The 25,231-nt window shown below is 40.4% G+C and overlaps 1 protein-coding gene across 2 annotated transcripts in view; it reads right to left on the bottom strand.

The window, feature by feature from the left end:
- Positions 1-25,231, bottom strand: part of FNDC3B (fibronectin type III domain containing 3B) — a 420,792-nt gene that overhangs the window by 27,270 nt on the left and 368,291 nt on the right. For both annotated transcript variants that reach the window (XM_040428242.1, XM_040428241.1), the window contains exon 23: positions 18,275-18,487. In XM_040428242.1, coding sequence (XP_040284176.1) covers positions 18,275-18,487 — 213 coding nt within the window. The remainder of the gene's footprint in view (positions 1-18,274; positions 18,488-25,231) is intronic.

Genomic DNA, 25,231 nt, shown 5'->3' with positions numbered 1-25,231 from the left:
TTAACTGTGGCGCATTTAATGCCAGCGGAGGATATATTAATAAATGACCCACTTAATTTTTTATTTGAATGTGTTATTGGGCAAAAAAGATTTTTGGTTGATATATTTTTCTGGTTTTCATTTTATATGTATAATTAAAGGTCTTTCTTCACCATAAGAACATATCCCCTATCCAAAGCTCTGCTAGTATAAGACTAGTGACGCGAGTTGGAGCCGTAAAACGTATATATATATATATATTTATATATTTATTTATAGGACAAAACAGATAAGATAAGGGGAGGTATTCTGTTCCGGATCAGGGGTCGCCCTTTTCAGGGTGAGTGCTCTGCTCATATTCGGCTTAGGGTTGTTTTTTTCATACAACCAAGCCAGGAATAGGAGCTATTTTGGGTGACACTGACCTTTTGCCTACACAGTTACCAAATGCTATCTGCATTTTCAAAAGAAACGACCTCTGAGAATAAAAATAATCCAGTGACACAAAGTTAAAGGCTATGTACACCTTTGGAGGCAATTTTTGTTTGATAGCATTTTACTCATTTTTGGCTAAAAATCATATTTTCAATTTGCCTTTATTAAAAATGTTGAGCCGTTCTGTCACAAAGGGTTAACTGATTTTTTAACTGTGTGACTGGTACCTTCACTATCACTTTGTGCTGGTCATAATAACCCTTATCTCTTAACTACTGAGAGGTTATAATCACTTATTTAAAGGGACACTGACAGGCCAAAACAGCATATATAGTTAGATATATCACATTACAGGTCTTATACAGTCTTTTAAAAGCATATAAGTATCCCCCCTGTCCACCTTATAAAGAGCGAAATATAAAATTTTATAACCTGCCTCTCCGGTCAGCAATCTGCCCAAGGGGCGGCGTTTCATGTGAAAATGCCGTTTGAAGCCCTGCCCAGCTCATCAATATTCACTTCGCTGGGCGGCGGCTAGAACTCTCCCCAGTCCCGATCCTGCGCCTGCGCAATTCAATCCTCCGGGCATCGTTCATGCCCAATCTTCCTCGCCTGCGCCCCGCCGTTAGATCGCGCCTGCGTACACACACCAGCCTGCGTCTTCGAGGCAGCTGCAGCTGCCTCGAAGACGCAGGCTGGTGTGTGTACGCAGGCGCGATCTAACGGCGGGGCGCAGGCGCAGAAGATTGGGCATGAACGATGCCCGGAGAATTGAATTGCGCAGGATCGGGACTGGGGAGAGTTCTAGCCGCCGCCCAGCGAAGTGAATATTGATGAGCTGGGCAGGGCTTCAAACGGCAGTTGGGAAGGCTGGCTGGGCGCATTTTCACATGAAACGCCGCCCCTTGGGCAGATTGCTGACCGGAGAAGCAGGTTATAAAATTTTATATTTCGCTCTTTATAAGGTGGACAGGGGGGATACTTATATGCTTTTAAAAGACTGTATAAGACCTGTAATGTGATATATCTAACTATATATGCTGTTTTGGCCTGTCAGTGTCCCTTTAAATAAGTGATTATAACCTCTCAGTAGTTAAGAGATAAGGGTTATTATGACCAGCACAAAGTGATAGTGAAGGTACCAGTCACACAGTTAAAAAATCAGTTAACCCTTTGTGACAGAACGGCTCAACATTTTTAATGAATGGGGCTTCAAACGGCAGTTGGGAAGGCTGGCTGGGCGCATTTTCACATGAAACGCCGCCCCTTGGGCAGATTGCTGACCGAAGAAGCAGGTTATAAAACTTTATATTTCGCTCTTTATAAGGTGGACAGGGGGGATAGTTATATGCTTTTAAAAGACTCTATAAGACCTGTAATGTGATATATCTAACTATATATGCTGTTTTGGCCTGTCAGTGTCCCTTTAAGCCACATTCAGATCAGTAAGATAAGGATTGAGCTTTAATGAGTGTTTATAATGTGAGAGAGCAGAGATAAGGAGTCCGTCTGCTCCCCAGATGACGGAAAGACAGAAAATCCAAATGCTGCTACTACAGCATCTCAGCCCTGTACACAATAAAAGGATTCTATTTGTTTTAATAAAGACAAATTGAAAAAAGGATTTTTAGCTCAAAATAAGTACAATGCAATAATAAAAAAAAATTGCCCCCAAAGGTGTACATAGCCTTTAAGTTTTATAACATATTATTACACAATTCTCTCTCTATAGTGTTTAAATATTCAATACAGAGAGATATCATATACCAGTGACGGCGAACCTTTTAGAGACCAAGTGCCCAAACTGCAACGCAAAACCCACTTACACTGCGTGCAGAATTATTAGGCAAATGAGTATTTTGACCACATCATCCTCTTTATGCATGTTGTCTTACTCCAAGCTGTATAGGCTCGAAAGCCTACTACCAATTAAGCATATTAGGTGATGTGTATCTCTGTAATGAGAAGGGGTGTGGTCTAATGACATCAACACCCTATATTAGGTGTGCATAATTATTAGGCAACTTCCTTTCCTTTGGCAAAATGGGTCAAAAGAAGGACTTGACAGGCTCAGAAAAGTCTAAAATAGTGAGATATCTTGCAGAGGGATGCAGCACTCTTAAAATTGCAAAGCTTCTGAAGCGTGATCATCGAACAATCAAGCGTTTCATTCAAAATAGTCAACAGAGTCGCAAGAAGCGTGTGGAAAAACCAAGGCGCAAAATAACTGCCCATGAACTGAGAAAAGTCAAGCGTGCAGCTGCCAAGATGCCACTTGCCACCAGTTTGGCCATATTTCAGAGCTGCAACATCACTGGAGTGCCCAAAAGCACAAGGTGTGCAATACTCAGAGACATGGCCAAGGTAAGAAAGGCTGAAAGACGACCACCACTGAACAAGACACACAAGCTGAAACGTCAAGACTGGGCCAAGAAATATCTCAAGACTGATTTTTCTAAGGTTTTATGGACTGATGAAATGAGAGTGAGTCTTGATGGGCCAGATGGATGGGCCCGTGGCTGGATTGGTAAAGGGCAGAGAGCTCCAGTCCGACTCAGACGCCAGCAAGGTGGAGGTGGAGTACTGGTTTGGGCTGGTATCATCAAAGATGAGCTTGTGGGGCCTTTTCGGGTTGAGGATGGAGTCAAGCTCAACTCCCAGTCCTACTGCCAGTTTCTGGAAGACACCTTCTTCAAGCAGTGGTACAGGAAGAAGTCTGCATCCTTCAAGAAAAACATGATTTTCATGCAGGACAATGCTCCATCAAACGCGTCCAAGTACTCCACAGCGTGGCTGGCAAGAAAGGGTATAAAAGAAGAAAATCTAATGACATGGCCTCCTTGTTCACCTGATCTGAACCCCATTGAGAACCTGTGGTCCATCATCAAATGTGAGATTTACAAGGAGGGAAAACAGTACACCTCTCTGAACAGTGTCTGGGAGGCTGTGGTTGCTGCTGCACGCAATGTTGATGGTGAACAGATCAAAACACTGACAGAATCCATGGATGGCAGGCTTTTGAGTGTCCTTGCAAAGAAAGGTGGCTATATTGGTCACTGATTTGTTTTTGTTTTGTTTTTGAATGTCAGAAATGTATATTTGTGAATGTTGAGATGTTATATTGGTTTCACTGGTAAAAATAAATAATTGAAATGGGTATATATTTGTTTTTTGTTAAGTTGCCTAATAATTATGCACAGTAATAGCCACCTGCACACACAGATATCCCCCTAAAATAGCTAAAACTAAAAACAAACTAAAAACTACTTCCAAAAATATTCAGCTTTGATATTAATGAGTTTTTTGGGTTCATTGAGAAGATGGTTGTTGTTCAATAATAAAATTAATCCTCAAAAATACAACTTGCCTAATAATTCTGCACTCGCTGTATTTATCACCAATATAGTATATCTCCAATGTACTTTATCATTTAGCTATAATATTCTGCCTACATTCAGTGCGCTGCATGTGCTGTTCGTAGTGCGCTCTGCGCTGATGATTGGCAGGAAAAGTCTAAGGCATATTGGTACACCATAGACTTTTTCCAGGGTAGCAGTGCCCACAGAGAAGGCTCTGAGTGCCGCCTCTGGCACTCATGCCGTAGGTTCGCCACCACTGTCATATACTCTTTAGGTGTAATTCCACACCACAGTGGGCCAAATACATACATATAATATGGGCATAAATTACCCCTCCCTAACTCAGCTGCCATCTCCCAGATGCATTTTGCAAACCTATAGCACATTTAGTACTCATTAAAATCTACCTTATAAAAATTACACAACCTTAAATATGAGTCTTTATATGCTGATTTAAAGCATGACTCAAGAGGGTTTCCATAGGCAGAGGCAGTGAACTTACGTTTCTTGCATTTTTTTAATGTGTAACAGATAAATGCTAATACTTTGGTACAATAAATACGGTATATAAGGTCACCGCTGAGAAATAGCTGGATTACGGGATTCTTGTGACACAAGCAGCTCTGCACATAAACCTATGTACAAACACTTATACGAACCACTTAAGTCATGTTCTGTTCTATGCTGCAGAACATTTAACATAAAAGCCGATTAAGGACGGATCCATTAATGTCGCAGTAAGTTTACTCCCACTTCTTATTCTCTTGTGACAAGAGGCACTGAGATTTACTCATAACCCACAGAATATTTTCTATATATTGATGTAGGCCTACATATTTCTTTTTTCATTACTGGACACAGCTACATATTTGGGAACACCAAGCACTGTTAAATAGGGCCTGACGGCAGGATCGATCCTACTGCTTGTTAGGGTTGATCCTGCTGATTTAAACAAAACCTGGAAGGCAAAAATCTGTTGTGTTAGTCCAGTCAAAACAAAATGTATTCCCTATGCAAATTAGGGCTTCAGTGCACTGAGGGGTGGGGTTGGGGGGGGGGGGTGGCAAATGCAGGAAAGCAAGGGTCTTGGCGCACAGAAGCTCTAATTTGCACATGGAATTAGCACAACGTGATTTCACCACCCAGGTTTCGTTTTGATGATCAGGATCAACTCAATTAGGCCAGGCATACTGCACCAGCAGTATCAACCCTAGAAGGCAGTATGTCTGGCTCAATATGGTTGATCCTGCTGAAAGGTCCTCTTTAACAACCAAGAGTTGCAAGATATTTAGAGCTCATTCAGAAGGCTGTATGCTGTCTGCAAAAATGCAGATCCATTTTTTTGCAGATTAGATGTAGACCTATTGACTTCTACGGGGCCCTTTTCTTCCATTCTGCGGCTCCCCAAAACATATAAAACATGTCCTATACTTGTCAGTGAAAATCAGGACATGGCCCCATTGAAGTCTATGGGTCCGCAAAAATGCAGAATGCAATCCGTTTTTTTGCGGACAGCATACTGCCGTCTGAATGAGACCTTAGTAAATGCTTCTTGAATACAACATAAAGAAAACTTTAAGATGTTGTATTAGGAATGTCTATAAGTTATATTATTTATATATGATATATTTTTTTACATATAATATAGCCTTATCAGCTGCATTTACATGACCTTCCAAGAAACGTTATCTGCACTTTATTGACAGGGCCAGACAGTGAAAACATAATCACACCTGTTCTGTCAATCAAAGTGCAGAGGGCGCAGCAGTTGCAGAGGGAGCAGAGCCTCTAGGTGTAATGGCAACGCCCCTGTTGCTCCTAGAGGCTCATTTGCATATATTAAAACTTCATTTTTCTCAGCAATGCGGGCACACAGGAACATGGGACCAACATAGATGCCTTTAGCTGCCAAGTGCACATGCAACAGGTCAGCCAGTTTTATAGGTGCAAAATCTGCTGACAGATGCCCTTTAAGGCTTCTCAAAGTTATGTAATGAGAATCATACATGTCTTATACTATTACTATAATAAAAGTAATCTTTATTTATTTATACAAACAGGATCATACATTACATAGCACCAAACAAGTCATCAGTTAAGGAATTTGGGCGCTCCCAAGAGCTTACAATCTATGATCTTACAATCTATTACTCACACTTGAGAACTAATGAGGAAGGGGATGAAGAATATGGTGACAGCAGATTTAAAGGGGCTCCACAAATACCACTCAGTTACTTGAAAATTGATGATGATATGCTACAACATAAGGGGTCTTTCACACGAGCGGATACCGTGCGGGTAATCTGCTACATGAAAGAGAGCCAAGCCCCGTTCCGGACAGCAGAGACACGGAGCAGTAACATGATGATAATGCTCCGTGCCTCTCTGTGATCTTGTTACTACAAAATCACGGTTAAGGACCCCATCAATAGGGTGATACTATGCTTCATGCATGTGCCAGTATACCAGTGTCTATGGCATGTGCTGTGTCGTATATATGTCGCAGGGAAATGATGAAAATTGAGATTTGATCAAATCCCTAAGGGAAATGATGAAAGGTAGATAGAGGCCCATTAGATGGAAATAACACTGTGGGAATCGTATACCAAATTGGTACCTCAGTTGGAATTATAAAAAGATTGGCTACCTAGAGACGCTCTTCAAATAGCTACTACAACATTTACCGAAACAGTTCCCCGAACTAACCTAAGTCTGCGTGAGATTGCAGGAAAATTATCCTTATTTGGAGGTCAAGGATTTAAGAAGTGTTCTTGTGAACAATCCAAAATACAATGTAAAACAAAAAGATGCGCCTGTAAAAAAAGTAACGTACTTTGTAACTCGAGATGCCACAAATCAACGTGTTTTAATAAAAATGAATGAACATTATTATTTATTAATTACATTCACTAAAAATGTTTAAAATTTCACTAAAAATATCCTTTTTATTTTTTTAAATATCAGCTTAAGTACCTATTTCTTACAATATTATTTCATATTATTATATTATCAAAAATATTAAACTTTTCACTAAAACAGTTAAGGGATTTGATGATCAAATCACTTAGTTTCTTTAATAATTTATGTTTCAATGACTATTGTATTACCTACTCTACATTTATTAATGCATGGTTTACTAAATAAATACTTTTAATATCTAAACAATATTATTTCATATTTTTATTATATGATCAAAAATATTAAACTTTTCACTAAAACAGTTAAGGGATTTGATGATCAAATCACTTACTTTCTTTGGGGAACATTATCTTCCGTGAATTGATCATCTCCCTTTTCATCATTTCCCTGCGACATATATAATGTCATAGATTATATGTAACCTTTATGTATAAACCATTTATGTAGCCTGACGTTGCTAACCTCCCATTAAATGGTTTCTATTATTGGCTTCCATGCATTATTTCATGACTTCTTGTGGCACATAGGAGAATGATCAGAATGTTTAATCAAACAAATCCACTTGCTAGAGCAGTTGACTTAATCATCTCTCTAAATATTCTGATTCTCTTTGCAGAGAGCACAAAATAAACAGCTCTGCATGCACGGTCCGGCCGAAACCAACCGTGAGATAGTGGTGTCACCTTGTAAAATAACAACATCAATCTTTCAACCGTGTTTATAACTCTCACTTCAAGCCAAAATTTCAATCCAAAAATTGACTACATATATCAAGGTTCAATGATACCGATATATCACTACTGTCATTGGCGCGGCCAGATGGGACGTGTTGAGGGTCTCTATGTTATTTAAAGGGCCAGTGTTTCTGTAAACAGAGTTTACGGCCTCATAAAATAGAAGTTAATAGGTCAATGTTCAATGACCACTTGTCCCCATAGAAATCATTTTTGGGACGCAGAGCCCTGTTTAGACAGCACGATCTTCTGCACAATAACAAAGACTTTTGGTGGCGGCAGAACAACACGATCACCCGATGAGGGAGCATTTGCTTGTTCATCGGGTGATTGCTGGGTCCTTTTACACAAGCCAATTATCGGGAATAGACGCTTATACAAATGCTCAGTCCTGATAATCAGCCTGATTAATGGTCTGTGTAAAAGGACCTTAAAGGTTTTTTTCTCAGGACAGGTCATCAGTATCTGATTGGTGGAGGTCTGACATCCAGGACCACCACGATCAGTGGTTTGAGAAGAGTGTGAGCGCTGCTGCATTCTCTCTGCATTTCCTAGGTCAGTGACGACACGTTCATCAGTCAGATAGCCTAAGAGCAGCTCAGTCCTATTCAAGTGAATTGGGCTGAGCTGCAATACCAAGCACAGCCGCTATACAATGTACGGCACTGTGCTTGGTGAGCTGTGAGAATACAGCTGATTAGTGGGGGTCCTGGGTGTTGGACCCCCACAGATCAGATACTGATCATCTATCCTTTTAAAAGCAATCAACCCTAATTGGAACTATGCCTGGTTTATTAGGGTTGATCATGCTGACAGATGCTCTTCAACACCCAATGAAATAAATGGATTCCCAGATGCATGAAGGCATTCACACGGATACTCTCATTAATATATGAGCCGTGCTGTGAAAAAAGTAACTCATTCTGGTTTCCAAAACATAATTACAAGAGGAAGAAGAGTTTTCTGCTGTAAACAATAACAGGAAACATTATCTCCTCTTGTCATTTACTATTTAATACAGAATACAGGTCACCCCGTCCTTCAGCCCTTCACGATTGATTCATGACACCTGTTGGTGGGAACAAGTCGCAGATTGCAATCTGTGTCCGAAATGAGACCCAATAAAAGGGATAAAACTGAAGTAAGACTGAAAATATAGGAGGCAGAAAAAGTACTGGAGTTCAGCATCCTAGTCCTGTAACTTGTGTAAAATAGTCAGTATTTTTTACAGACCACACAGCATGGCAGGACCCAGGGTGGTGATCATACTTACCTGATCCCTGCCACTGGATTATGGTTCTATCATTACCCCGCCAGCTCTGCAGCATCCAGGTCTCCCCTATGTGTTGACATAGGACCCCTACAGCCAATCACTGGATTGATGTATCAATCGTGCAGCACATCACTGGGTCACGTGCCGCACAGGTGACATGTTGTTGCTGTGGCCAGTGATTGGCTGTAGTGGTCACGTGACCCATGTAAAAACTGATGTTGACATGAGGAGACCCAGGACCTGCAGAGTCGGCAGGGCAGTGATGGAGCCAGCAACCAGCAGTGGGGATCAGGTAAGTAAGATCCCCACCATGGGCCGGCCACGCTGTCATGTCAGCCAAACCAGAGACTCCTCCAAAAGGACGAGTGAGCAATCTATAGACAGCTGTTTTGGAGTGCTTGTAGGATACTGGTTGACTGGAAAAGATGCCTAAAGCTGACCATTAGGCTTGAGTGAATCGACCTTCAGATCATAGATCCGAAGTTAATTTGTTCAAATACTTTGATGTTAATGATGTTAAGCATCAATCCTTGGAGCCAAATTTTGTCCAATTTAAAGTAGGAATCCGAAGTGGGTTATGGTACTTGCTGGTACCTCGGTACCAAAGCCCACTTCGGATTCCGATTTTAAATTGTTTTTAAATACAAAGATATGAATACCGTAGTGATTCACGGAAGTCTCACGCAACTTCAGCGAGACAAAGTTTTTTTCCACGGAGCCAATACATTTATGCTGTACAGAAACAGCATTAACATAGAAGTATTTGAACGAATCGACTATGGATCCTCTTCAAACAGCTGATTGGCCAGGGTGTTGGGTGTTGGACCCCCACCAATCATAACCTGGTAGAAAGTAGAACTGGCTTAGTTGCCCATAGCAACCGATCAGATTCCATCTTTCATTTAGCAAAGGAGCACTGAAAAATAATAGGTGGAATCTGATTAGTTGCTATGGGCAACTAAGCCAGTTCTACTTTCTACCAGTTTTGATAAATCTCCCCCAGTAAGCATGATACCTACATTTGTTGGTCTGAGTATCTGATGGCAGAGCGGTAGTCAAGAAAAAAATAATAAATGTATGCCCTGATGTCCTGGTACTTAAGGACACACGCCGCGTGGCTGGCGGTGATCGGAACAAGGTGCCTGCTCAAATCATTGAGCAGGCACCCTGAAACAATGCTCGGGGGGTCCCAATTCAGACCTGCGGTTTGCGGCTTTCACGGGAGTTGCAGCGGGCGATCGGAGGTGCCATCGGGTCCCCGTGCGGCTGTAATGGAGACCCGATGGCATGGAAGGCAGCGGGATGCCTTCCAGTGAAGAGGCTGTGAGATCCAGCCCCCTGGATCTCACAGGCAGGAAGCTGTATGAGTAATACACACAGTATTACTCATACAGCCAATGCATTCCAATACAGAAGTATTGGAATGCATTGTAAAGTGGATTAGACCCCCAAAAGTTGAAGTCCTAAAGTGGGACAAAAAAAAAAGTGGGAAAAAAAAGTCCCCCCCCAAAGAAAATTAAAAGTTTCAAGTAAAAAAACAACGTCATTTCCCTCAAATAAAGTAAAAAGAAAAATTGGTAAAAAATAGGAAGTAGACATATTGGGTATCACCGCGTCCATATCGACCGGCCCTTTAAACATATCACATTACCTAACACCTCAGATGAACACCGTAAAAAATAAAAACTGTGCTAAATAAACCATTTTTTTGTCAGCTTACATCACAAAAAGTACAACAGTAAGCGATCAAAAAGGCGTATGCCCACCAAAATAGTACCAATCTAACCGTCACCTCATCCCGCAAAACATGAGCCCCTACCTAAGACAATCGCCTAAAAAAAAAAAAAAACTACGGCTCAGAATATGGAGACACTAAAACATAATTTATTTTGTTTAAAAAAGGAAATCATTGTGTAAAACGTAAATAAATTTTAAAAAAAGTAGACATATTAGGTATCGCTGCATCCGTAATAACATGCTCTATAAAAATATCACATGACCTGACCCCTCAGCTGAATACCGTAAAAAATAAAATAAAAATAAACGTGTAAAAAAAGGATTTTTTTTGTCACCTTACATCACAAAAAGTGTAATAGCAAGCGATCAAAAAGTCATACGCACCCCAAAATAGTGCCAATCAAACAGTCATCTCATCCCGCAAAAAATCTTACCCTACCCAAGGTAATCGCCCAAAAACTGAAAAAAAACTATAGCTCTCAGACTATGGAAACACTAAAACACGATTTGTTTTGTTTCAAAAATGAAATCATTGTGTAAAACTTACATAAATAAAAAAATTGTATACATATTAAGCATCGCTGCGTTCGTGACAACCTGCTCTACAAAAATACTACATGATCTAACCTGTCAGATGAATGTTGTAAATAAAAAAACGGTGCCAAAACAGCTATTTCTTGTTACCTTGCCTCACAAAAAGTGTGATATAGAGCAACAAAAAATCATATGTACCCTAAACTAGTACCAACAAAACTGCCACCCTATCCCGTAGTTTCTAAAATGGGGTCACTTTTTTGGAGTTTCTACTCTAGGGGTGCATCAGGGGGGCTTCAAATGGGACATGGTGTCAAAAAAACAGTCCAGCAAAATCTGCCTTCCAAAAACCGTATGGCATTGCTTTCCTTCTGTGCCCTGCCGTGTGCCCGTACAGCAGTTTACGACCACATATGGGGTGTTTCTGTAAACTACAGAATCAGCGCCATAAATATTGAGTTTTGTTTGGCTGTTAACCCTTGCTTTGTAACTGGAAAAAATATATAAAAATGGAAAATCTGCCAAAAAAGTGAAATTTTGAAATTGTATCTCGATTTTCCATTAAGTCTTGTGGAACACCAAAAGGGTTAACAAGGTTTGTAAAATCTGTTTTGAATACCTTGAGGGATGTAGTTTCTAAAATGGGGTCACTTTTTTCTCAGTTTCTACTCTAGGGGTGCATCAGGGGGGCTTCAAATGGGACATGGTGTCAAAAAACCAGCCCAGCAAAATCTGCCTTCCAAAAACTGTATGGCATTCCTTTCCGTTTGCGCCCTGCCGTGTGCCCGTTACAGCAGTTTACGACCACAATTGGGGTGTTTCTGTAAACTACAGAATCAGGGGCATAAATATTGAGTTTTGTTTGTCTGTTAACCTTTGCTTTGTTACTGGAAAAAAATTATTAAAATGGAAAATCTGCCAAAAAAGTGAAATTTTGAAATTGTATCTATTTTCCAAAGGGTTAACAAAGTTTGTAAAAACTGTTTTGAATACCTCGAGGGGTGAAGTTTCTAGAATGGGGTCATTTTTGGGTGGGTAGGAATTAGTATGTATTATAGAAGTAGTGAAATTGAAACTTAAAAATTAGCAAATTTTTCCACATTTTTGGTAAATTTGGTATTTTTAAAAAAAATAAAAATGAATTTTTTTGACTCCATTTTATGTCATGAAGTACAATATGTGACGAAAAAACGATCTCAGAATGGCCTGCATAAGTGAAAGCGTTTTAAAGTTATCACCACATAAAGTGACACTGGTGAGATTTGCAAAAAATGGCCTGGTCCTTAAAGAGGACCTTTCACCGATTCTTACCCTATGAACTAACTATACAGATATGTAGAGCGGCGCCCGGGGATCTCACTGCACTTACTATTATCCCCGGGCGCCGCTCCGTTCTCCTGCTATGCCCTCCGGTATCTCCGCTCACTAAGTTATAGTAGGCGGAGATACCAGTCCCTAAGTTATGGTAGGCGGAGTCTGCCCTAGCGCTGGCCAATCGCAGCGCAGAGCTCACAGCCTGGGAGGTTATTTTCTCCCAGGCTGTGAGCTCTGCAATGCGATTGGCCAGCGCTAGGGCAGACTCCGCCTACCATAACTTAGGGAACGGAGATACCGGAGGACATAGCAGGAGAACGGAGCGGCGCCCGGGGATAATAGTAAGTGCAGAGAGATCCCCGGGCGCCGCTCCACATGTATGTATACTTAGTTCATAGGGTAAGAATCGGTGAAAGGTCCTCTTTAAGGTGAAAATGAGCCCAGTCCCTAAGGGGTTAAAGCAAAAAATAAAAAGCCTGAACCTAAACTAAGTGGTTCACGTTTCAATGGAGATATGGCAGATAAGTGAATAATGGTCTCCATGTACCTGTAATTGTCCAACAGATCCCATCTGGGGTCCTGCAAATTTAGGTAATGATGTGATTTCCAGCCTTCAAGCTCCTGAGTGCTGTGATATGCAATTTTGCACATGCAGTTAACTGCTCCCCTTTTATAGGTTAGGCTATTATCAATGCTTACAACAATTATTCAGAAAAAATATTAAAAACGACTGCTGTGACTGAGCACGATTATATCTGATGCCCTGCACAGCTCTACGTATGCGAGGTCTTACACCATCATTCATACACACTGGAAGCAAAGAAAGAAACTCAACTCAACATGAACTGCACAAATGAATTGTCGGTTAATTATGGAATGGAAACAGATCTGGCTGTAGGCATCAGTACCAACAATTACATCAATTAGTGAAGCAAAATAGTGCCTGCTTATATCAAATGTAATTTACATACAGCCATTTACAACCATAGTCCCTATGAAGGTCAAAAATAAAAATAAAAATCTGTGCATGTACAAATCACAACACGTTGTCTACTCTCTATACCACGGCACAGGAAACACTCCAGATAACATTGGTGGCCGTGCTTACACGCTATTTTATTATTATTGTTATTTATTATCAAAGCGTCATTCATTCCATGGCGCTGTACATATGAAAAGGGGTCAAAATACATAATACGGAAAATTGCACTAAGCATGGACAAGACGAATTACAAACTGGTACAGAAGGAGAGAGGACCCTGCCCGGGGGGCTTGTGAAACAGCATCGCCCTCTCTGGTGGCCTGGACCGTGGAAGTATGCAAAGCCTGGCGCTTCTTCCTATAGTGTGCAAGCGCGGCCACCTCTACTGGTCATAACCATGGAAACAAGCAGTGTATAATGTGATGGAAAAATTAATCAAGCCAGCAAAGGAAGCAATATGGACAATCACAGTACATTAGTAAGTGCCTTGTATTAACTTTCTCTACATGACAACCCCTTTAAATACTCTGGGGTCACACCTGATCCACGCCTAGTCATGCCCTCAAGACACTATATTACAAAACGCACAGTATTGTTTACAGTGTTAAAGGAATTTTCTGACTCTTTCTAACTGATGACCTATCTTCTGGATAGATCATCAGTATCTGATTGGTCCGACACCCGTGATCCCCACCAATCAGCTGTTTGAGAACCCCTGTGAACGCTGTGGCCTTCTCACAGCTCGCCAAGCGCAGCGCTGTACATTGTATAGCGGCTGTGCTTGGTATAGTGCTCAGCCCCATTCATTTGCTGCTCACAGATGCCTCTCGCAGTGGCTCATCTCCCATGGGAACAAAGGATCAGACATGTTGAAATCCAGAAGGCTCCTTTAAACATTGTTAGGCAAATTAGCAGGTTCGGAAAACTTTCATGAACTATGTATGGTCAACTTAAGACTCATTTTTGTGCCCATAATTGCAACGGTATGAAAACTGGTGTTAAATCCTGCACACCAAGTCCATAAAAACAATCAACAATTTAAAAAGCAGCATACATCCATTTAACCTACGCGTTTCGAGCAGTTATGTTCTTAGTCATGGCATATATACCATATAAACCCTGTAACATGATATCCCTTATGCTTCCCTCATAAATCATTTTCTTTTCCAATCACCCCCTCTCGTTGGATAATTAACCAGTTCAAAGCCAAAGAACCTCAAATTTCTGTTTCATTAATTATATTACTTATGTGTCCTGCAATGCGTTTTTTTTTATTTCATTGTTGCACATCCCACATAATATAAATGACATGCAGTGCACCATATTCCATACACTACATAGTGTCAATTGCTAATTATAAAACATCTGATAACTTGATATTTTCCGAATGTACCGTAGCAGTTTTTCTTTGCAAACCTACAAACATCACATCATGTATCTCCACATTTGAAAAAACCTTTCTGTGACAACCATGTTTTCCTCTCTGTTTTTTGTTTTGTGCTAATATACTTCCAAGAGATCGACCTCTCCTCTTCACACACCGACAATCCTGCTTAAAGACAAGGTGTCATCTTGTCCGTTAAGTAGTTCCGTATAATTTTTTCTATAGCAGGGAATTGGTTTCTCTATGGGGTAGAATATGTGCGAATGAAATTATCTTTTTTTCCCTCTTTCCTAAATAAATAGGACTTTCATTTTTTATTTTACACTTGTTTATACCTGAAAACTTTTAGAGTATTAACTTGATATCTTGTATTTCTATTTTCACCTCCTTCATTCTTTGTTCTTCATACATGCTTACAAGTTTCATTAAATCTGGACAAGATATTATTCCATTCAGTGGAATGTATTACTGTATTACTTTGCTATGACTGACAGCGCTTATGCAGAGAGTTCGGCAAAGCTAGCCGAACTCCCGGCTGTCAGTCACAGCGAAGGGGCAGGAAAGGGGGCATGGTTATCTTGACTTGAAGCAAGGAGGCCGCTGCCCCCTTGACTTCAAGCATGACTAGAGAAGCGCGCCGGCAGGGGATTAAAGAACGTTTTCTGAGCTTTAGCCGCATCGGCCTTCAGGAAGAAAATTATCGTTGGAAACACGCTGCTGGCTACTGTCAGGCGGCTTGGGATAGTTTTTCGAGGTGACAGGTTCCCTTTAAAGCCTTCTCCAGACAATGCAGCCTCATAGTGAAAAACACTTTCACAATTTCTTGCAACCTCCTCCCTCCATTTTCCAGGAAAAGGGTATTTCATTGTTGTCGGGTCCTCTTTATGGAAAATTTTAACCCTGACATGAAGATAAAAAGTGAGATTTTCTAGTGCGATTTATGTAACCTGATCTGTTCACCACGACTTACAGTAACAATGTCTATTAATAATACTTGAAAGGTAAAAAATAAAAGGAGAGCTCTTTACTCTATCTTTCAGGTCACTTTCTGTTCATCAGGAAGTAACAATCAGTATTTTATAAGGTACTTGTTAACAGGTTATCTAGGCTGTGCAGTAGGTGCTAATGAGACACTCATGATAAAGACCACTGATCAGTAATTAAGAGACATCTCCTTTTAGCCTCATTAACTCAAGAGCATCACTCTTTCCAAGAACTATTTGAAATATTGGTATACGGCCATCAATAAATCAACCTAGAAAATTAAGTCAATGTAATTCAATTTGTGTTGACAAAGCTTTATGGCTAGGAGGGGATCAGGTGCTTGTGTCTTCTTAGGTAATGCTCTCTAATATTAATGTTGCATATCTTACTGATAACAAATAGAAATAATTCTAGGCAGGGGTATAGATCCTTTTACACAGGACGATGATCAGGCAAAATTCCTACAAATGTTCATTCATTGCTAGTTTGTCGGCTGACCACACAAATAGGGAACGTGCTGCCAGCAAATGCAAACTGAAGAAGGGCAACTGATTCTCCCCAAACACTCTGCATGTCTTAATAATGGACAGCAACGGATTGATCTAGACATACGCTGGTAAACTGCATAACTTTTCATGGTACAAACAGTAAGCGTTATTTGGTGATTCCATAATATCACTTTAACCCCTTTCCAACATCTGCCGTACATGTACAGCGAATCAAGGGTCTTTAATGAAGGTGCCCACTCTGTAACGGAGCAAATGCCATAGTTTCACGTCGCAGAAACCCGGGGCTAATGTCTGCGATTGCGAACATTTAACCCCTAAGATGCTGTGGTAAAATGTGACCACGCCATCTGAAAGGCCGAAATCACATGCATCTTGGACAGGAACGGCTCCCCATGGCGGAGATCAGGGTAGGCATTCTGTTGAAGTAATAAGCCACAGCCTGTGCTAGGCTTCTAGACTCATTACCGCTATATTCCAATTCAGGCCTGTAGGTGGCAGTACTATATTAAAATATACTAATCTTTCTATATTGTAATGGATAAAATTCCATTATTTTATACAAATTGCAATTTAACCATTGCATGCTGGGATAGATCATCAGCATCGGATGATCTCTGGATAGTAAATCAGCATCTGATCAGCTGGGGTCCGACACTCGGGACCCCCTCCCATCAGCTGTTTGAGAAGGCAGCGGCGCTGGCAATAGAGCTAAGGCCTTCTCGCTGTCTACCTCAGGCCCAGTAACGTCACAACTAGTATAACTGGCCTGGGCGCGTCTAAGCCCCATTGAAGTGAACGCGGCTTAGCCGCGCCCAGGCCAATGATACTAATCGTGACGTCACTGAACCTGTGGGAAACCGCTGATCGTCGGGGTTCCCGGGTGTCGGATCAGTTGCTGATGCTCTATCCAGAGGATAGATCATCAATAATAAAAAAAAGCTGCAGAACCCCTTTGATGTAATTATCTTTGCAGATGCAGGACATCTGGTTCAGATGTGGACATAGACTGCAAACTGTCTCTGTGCTCTTTTCTTACGGAGAACCTGTGCAGTTGTACAGGCTACATATATAGTATGTATGGTTTTTGGTCCAAGGCCAGCTTTAGCTTCTGATTGACTTTAGTGGCCCATTTATTAGATTTTTTTTTTTTACTTTTATTAGATGTTCATTACTGTGTTAGAGCTTGGGCCCACCGGAGGATCCTCTGGTACCCTCAAAGTGAATATGGGAGGGACAATTGCTACCGCCTTCAGTTCTATAATTATTGGCAGCTCATCCCTGATTACACAGGGGGCTGTGTTACTTGATTATACAGGCCAATTATCAGAAATTAGCGTTTCTATGAATGCTGGTACCTTATAATTGGCTCAAAAATTGTGCAGTATAATTTAAGTGGTCAGGTTGACCAAGTTCTCACCTACAGCTACGTTATTTACTCAAAGATATACGAAGCTGAATACATGGATTCCACAATTACCAGCTATGTATGTGTTATTTACCAGTCGCTCTGGAAACTTAGAAAGAAAAGATTCCCTTGTCCCCATCTATTAATCTAACTTTTGAGATATGTATTGACACATGTATAACTTTCTTGTAACAAGACAATGCTGAAGATCACAGGAATGATATACAGCGTCAGAAAATTGAAAAATCTTATTTCAGGGTTGGGCAATTAAGTGAAAAGTACAGGTGTAGCAAACAATAACTTGACACTTCATTTGTTTTATGAAAAATTGCAGCAAACTGTATACATCTGTATACTTATATGATCACCCTCTAAACTACTATAAAAAGTAGCTGTATAGCTGCTCTGGAAAACTGCCCTATGTGATTTCTAAAAAAATGAAAAGCAGTGGAAAAATAAAAGGTCAATTGGACATTTTCTGATGAACTTCTGGGAACGACATGGAATGGAAAAGAAAAATGTCACCCCTTTTTATGAATGAACCGAACAGGGTAGCCTTGTTGTTATGGAAAAATCATGGTACATTGAGTATGAATAAGTGACCAGAGGATGGACAGTGTCCATTATCACTCAAACATCATGATGCGTATAATAAACTAACAGGATATAATGTTCCAAGGGATTAATGACCAAAACAAACATGTTGAGAAATAACTGGAAATGTACCTTTTATTTTTGTCTTCTATTTGAAGGATGAAAATGACATCATCCGACGTTTGAAACTTTGTTCCACTTTCCCCCCACTTTAATTTCAGACTCTGGGGCCCGGCAGCCGCACACTCGAGCCGAGGAGGCAGTGGAGGAAGAGGGTTTGTCTTGACATTGATTGCTTCACTGAATGGCCCAGCTCCAATCTCATTCACTGCTTGAATTCGGATTCTAGAAAAGAGAAGTAGAGTTTAGGTAAAGGCAGTATTACAGCTTTCAACACCTTTTCATGTCATTTTTGTAGTTCTTTGTAACGCCACCACTAAAAATTCACTTTGGCACAGTATGATCTACTTTAAGCCAATCCAGCCCCTACTGACGTGTTAGGTAATGGGACAAATTAGGCAGCTAGAAATCTTTTGGTACAGCTCTTTCTACTTTTGTAAATTAGAAATTCAGTAAACGTGCAGAAACCTCTATGTCTGTATAATTCATGCAGGAAAAGTTAAATTAACAGAGTCTAAATACTATGGTAAATCAATGGACCTTATAAACAATGTTATAGCCCTAGGACAGGGATGATATAAACTGTTTAGACAATATTCAATGTAAACGGCAATATTTTGTCCTAAAATGGTTTCAACGAGATGAAGAAATATTGAGTCCAAATGCACTACTGAATTCACGATATGTCACTCTTCATCGTGATGTGAGAACAGAGGGTTACAAGACAATAAACTTTTCTATGACTTCATGAAAATGGAAACATTTTATAGAAAATCATAGAGAATCACAACCCATATAATGCAGGCATTATCACACTCCATGCTTTAAACTAGAAACAAGTTTCTCATGTAAATACTAAATAATAGCAATGCTAGAAGTTTCTATTCTCTGTATTTTATTATGATCTACAGCTGCACTCAGGCATGCTAGACATTTAAGGTGGATATCTCCTTCCAGGGACTTATTTGCCTTAGTTTACTTTGCCAGTAATCTAGTAATTCTTAAAGTGAATGTGTCATCATAAAATTACTGTTTAAATCACATAGTTGTTTATGTTAAACATATTTTTCAGAATGTTGAGTGAATTTTTTATTAAAATTTTACATCACTCTATTAAAGCTAAAATTCTGAAATTTTGCAGTTTGTACTCTGGCCACTGAACCTCTTAACAGGCTGACACTTCCTGTTCTGATATGACTCTTCAGTAATTATCTCATCATCAGCAGCAGGATTGCAATGAAAGGTAACACTTCTGTATGGATAACGCAGTACCACCACCATTCCCAATAGGTGATGGACAAAGCTCACCTCCTCCCCCTCCTTGTACAATAACCTGCACGGATCACACATCACGCCTAGAAAGCTCTCTCTTAAAAGTAAAAGGACATTTCCTGTCTCCAAGTTCCTAACCTCCATGTGGATGCTGTAAATGATATCTCTGAATACAGTTAACAGCATCTCAGACAAGGTACCAGCACCCATAATGATGAAAAGAGAACAAACTAATAAAAAGTACATAAAATAACAAAAATATTAGATATAATGACTATTTATTGCCACCTGGTTTTAATTAGTAATAAAATGTAATTTCCACTATGTATATTTAAAAAAAATCCTAAAATCCTTCTACTAATCCTAAAGTCCGACTACTACACCTAATAATAGGTGTCTGTAAGGTTCCCTTTACTGTAGTCATTACCTTATCATTACAGGCAGGATTAGAATGACAAATATCACTGATGTATATAGATAACACAGGGACCTCCATTCACAGAACATGCCTAGAAAACATCCCCAAACAAATCAATGAGGTCCCCTTCTGTCCATTGTGTCTATTGCCCATGGATGTAAAGCATATCACTAATTGCCGTTAAGAACAGCCTAGGCAAGATGGCTGCCCTGCAATCACGTTCAGGAAATAGACAAACAAAATCAACAATCAGAAAATAAAAACAGATTAGAAAAATCATAGGTGACACATTCCCTTTAAATAGATTACAGATGATAATACTTCCATCACTGATGAAATAGAAATCATAGAAATAGACCTTCGTCTGTGGTAAGGTGGGAAAGTGATTTTTGGACTACACTTACTGTAGACAACACTAAGGAGCTGTCTGGGTCATGGTTGTACTCAAATGAAATAGAACAATTAGCACTGACAAAGTTGGGGAACCCATTTCTTGTCCTCATAGACAAAAGTTGACAGGGTCAAAGTATCATGCTTTTGGACAGCTTTACATATATTTTTTAACTGGAAAACTACTTAAAAGGAGCGAAATCTAGTTAAAATGATCCCATGACATCATACATTAGAAGATCTCACTGGTAAAGTCTTCTGCCATCATTGATTTCCAGAACAAAAAAAAAATCTACAGAGAGTCCAAACGCTTTCAGAACTGATCAGAGATTTGTGTCATTGGGAACATGACCCAACATTTTGTATTAGTCACCTTGTAGGGCTAGCTGAGCCGAATGTAATGACACCTTTCACTTAGTCATTTGTTGCCTCATTCTGTAGAAAAATGACTCTTAATCCATATGCAAATGAGCAGTTAAGCGCACTAAAGGACGGTCCTAAGCTACTCTGTGCACCCTTGCCCCTCATGCCAATCCCTTGTTCCATCTTATCCTTCTTGACTTACAGGGTCAGGTTAGATGTAGGAACCTAGCCCTGTCGATTAAGGATGGGGAAGGGCTGGCAGTGGAATCTGAAGAAGCAAGGGTGCATTAGCTGGCATCTCTGCAAAGAGAGAAAGTGTCCCCTTGAGCGCTACATGAAAGGCTCTCATCCAGCCAACCAGTATGCTGCTACGTACTGAAGAGGGTCATCAACCTCAAAACAGCTGTCTAAAGACGGGTGTCTCATTCTTTTGGGAAGACTCTTCTTTGGTTGATAAATCAAGTCATGTTTCAAGGTTCTTTTTTTTTTTAAATCAATTCTTTATTATTTTATCAACAAGACAAACAATACATCCAGAGTGTACATCTCTGAATACAAAACCGCACTAAAAGTGCAGTGAGCAATTCAATAACATACATAGGGGCATTATATAGTCAAGAGTACAATATATTCAGTACAAGCAATCAAAATATGATGACATTATTAAGACATTCTCCCATAGACAGATTAGCAGATCGGAGCAACAGACGACCCAAGGTCCCCTTCAGTTGACCCACAAGGTACCATTCCGTCAGTGTGAACGGTCTCACAATTAATTGCATCTCCTCATCAGACATACAATGAACAATAAACGGTTTCCATTTCTGAAACAACCCCTTAGCTTGTCGTTCGTTAACAGCGAGGGAATTTAATCTCTCCAAATAAAATACATTCTTTAATTGATCTATTATAAATTGTAACCCCGGAGCATCGGCCTGCAGCCATTTTTGTAGAATACTACGCTTAACTACCATACATATTGTATGAAACAAACGAGGTAGCCCCTCTTGACCTACCTCTCCTTCCTCATAATGAAATAAATATAGTTGAGGGGACAATGGAAGCTCTCTTCCCCAGATTCTCTTGACTAAATTCCCCACTTCCTCCCACAACCTCTTACTCTGTGGACACATCCAGATCCCATGAAATAAATCAGAGAAACCCACTCCACACTTCGGGCAACTAGTTATCCTATCTGGTTTCGCTGGATGAGGGGGGATATTAAAGCCATAGATAGCACGATACATAAGTCGAAACTGCATATCCCTCCACGACTCGTTAATAACATGCCTCCTAACTACTTCCCAACCTTTCACCATCTTTTGTTCAATATCCCCATCATCCAGCTGTTCGGCCCATTTTCCGAATCTAATACTCCTATCCCCAGTCCCATCTTCCTTTCTCATATCAGTGTAAATTGTGGAAATTGAGACCTTCCCACCACCTAAATCCAAGATCCTATCCAGAACATTTCTACGAATCTCTTTCTGCACCAACCCCAGTTGATTTATCACAGCCTCCTTTACCTGAGACCATTGAATAATTTGAAAGGATGACAGAGAAAACTTTGCAATCAATTCTTCACACGTTAACCACCTAGGTTCAGTGTCATGTAGTAAATGTTTCACATATAAAATCCCCTTCCGCCTCCATTCTTCAAACAATTTGTTCACATTACCCTGTACTAATTCTGGATTATCCCATAAAGGAAGATGCTTAGAGATCCTGTAAGACAACCAGTACTTCTTCCGAAGAATCCTCCACGCAGCTATTGTACAATTGTACAAAGATTGTTTAATCCACACCGGAATCACCTGCAACCTTGAATGTAGCAGCGCCACTGGAGACCAAGGAGTACAGAATTCCCTTTCTAGCGACAAAGCCGAGTAGAAATCAGATCCATTTATCCAGTATCAAACATGTCTTGCCATGCAAGCCAAATTATAACTTCTGATATCAGGAAAAGCGATCCCTCCCTGTTCAATCCCCTTTATTAAGGAACGCATTTGTATCCTAGGCCTCTTGCCATGCCACAAAAAGTTCTTGAATGCTTTTACAATTTTAGAAACATCTTTATGTTTTAACAGAATGGGGATAGTCTGCAAGGGATATAGCAATTTAGAGACTGACATCATCTTAATTAGATGATTACGCCCCAGCAACGACAACGGAAGATGATGCCATCTACGTAGTTCCTTAACTATTTTATTTATCAATGGGTCATAATTAAGTCTATATATGGACTCAGGAGTAGTCCCCACCCTAATACCCAAGTAAGTTATATGAGAACGTGCAATTGGTATACCCCTCAAATCACTCCCCATTACCCGCTGCCCCCCCTTCAAGAATAGGAACTCACTCTTTGATCTATTGATTTTTAATCCAGAAAGAGAACCAAATTCTTCCAAAGCTTCAGTAATCCTCCCAATATCTCTAACAGGGTTAGACATAAAAAGCAGAATGTCATCAGCAAATAAAGCCGAACGCATCTGCTTCCTACCTATCCTCAGACCCTCAAACAAATCCTCTGAGTTTAGCCATCTTGACAATGGCTCTATCGCCAGGTCAAACAAAAGAGGAGATAACGGGCAGCCTTGTCTAGTTCCTCTCTGCAATAAGAAAGAATCAGACAAACAACCCCCGGAACACACCCTTGCCCTCGGACCTAAATACAAAACATCTAATAGCGTACGAAACATCCCATTAATACCTACCGAATCTAGGGCAGTTTCAAGGTTCTTTAATGGGTTGGGTCTTTGACTATGATCTCTGACAGGATAGTTACCTAGAGGTGGTGTTAGAAAGACTTCTTTCAGTCTTCATTTTGGAGGAGAGCTACTTTTCATACCCTTTTCCAGGGATCATTGCCTGTAAGACTCCCTATGCCAGCTGGTGTTTGCACAAGAGGTTGGGAAGATGTTCATGGAGACATTCTTTCTGACTAATTGGTGAGGTTATGTGTGTACGTACAGTACATAGCAGTAACAGTGTAAAAGAAGAGGTGAGCTTTGATTAGTACCGTATATGGTTGTCAAAAATGACCAATATATTGTTTCTGGGCTATAAATGACCACTATATTGTTTCTGAGCTTTAAATGACCCCTATATTGTTTCAGAGATTTATTAGCATGTTTTATAGGTTTATAGCCATTTTTCTGCTGGAACATTCTTCTCATTATTTTCCCAGTGTTTCTTCTAAACATAAACTGCTGGGGATCAGTACATTGCTGCTAAAACCCTGCAAACTTCTGGCCTCTAAAATATGGCCTAAATACATGAAAAATACTACTCCTGACCTAATAAGATAAACACAGCAATGAGAATTCTATTTGCAGTCTCGCCAGTGCTCCTAGACCAGAAAAATATCTCACCACTGAATTAATCATCAACAAGATGACATGAGAAAGAAATGGATATGATCATTCCCAAATAATTAACTCATGCGCTACCCCAGGAGGAAGACAAAGCATACAAGACAACCAAATGATTTATTATGCGATACCCAATCCCTCAACGATATCAATTGGCACACTTGTCCAGAAGCAATCTTCTGGAAGAGCTCACTAAAGGCTTTCATGGGAATGTATGCACTTCCACTTGGCCAGTTATCCAGTGGTAAAGACCATGCAACGCCACTAACTTTAAAGACCCATTTACACTACGTCACCCAGCAGACAATTAACGTATTGGGAAGGAAATGTTCTTTCCTGAAAATTGCCTGCTCTTCAGTGGAAGTGAAGAGCTGGATTTCCGTGCAGAGTGTGAGGACTACTGCAATTGTTTGCTCTCATCTAAATGTATTGTTTCTGCCTGGGCAGCAGATCACTTTTCACACTGCACGGTCTGCTGCCCAGAAACACTGATTGAGGTGTCCACAACAAAGATCATCTCACCTGATGAAAGAGCGTTTTGCTCATTTATCGGGTGATTTGCTGCACTTTTACACAAGCAGATTACTGGGAACGAATGTTTGTAGGAACACTCATTCCTGATAATCTTTCAGATAACTGAGCAATGTAAATGCACCTTCAGAGTTTGTCCAGCCATCATCAAGGAGTCATCACCTTAATGATATTCCAACTGCTCCCATTCCAATGTTTCAATGTCCTCCGCTGGTCTCTGATTCCTGGCCCCCCTCGATGTGCTCAGCAATCAATGGCCATAACTATGACCCTCTTAAGTCAGTGATTGGCTGAGTGGGTTTTTTCAGTGTGTGCGGAAGGACCAGGAAGCAAAAACCAAGAGGACGAGGGAGGAACATGAAGCATTGGACCAGGAGTGGCAAGGAGCAGAAAGGTATGACTTGTTTTGTTATTTTACACCTTTCAGAGCCTTTTTTGTTGTCAAACGCTGGTCATACATGGGGAAATAGGCCCCAATTTGAAGAGTGTTATAACAGTTTTGCTATCAAGATGTTCCAAGGGCCACAGATTGACTTCATACCCTTGCACTCCCCTTTTCTGGAATATTGTAATGCATGACAGGTGTTCTGCTGTGTTAGGGCTGTCCATTTTAGCATCTTCCAC

Source organism: Bufo bufo, chromosome 4 (genome assembly GCF_905171765.1).
Source record: "Bufo bufo chromosome 4, aBufBuf1.1, whole genome shotgun sequence".
Lineage (NCBI taxonomy): Eukaryota > Metazoa > Chordata > Amphibia > Anura > Bufonidae > Bufo > Bufo bufo.
Note: the sequence above shows the minus strand (reverse complement) of the source record. Positions and strands in the feature narration are given on the sequence as shown.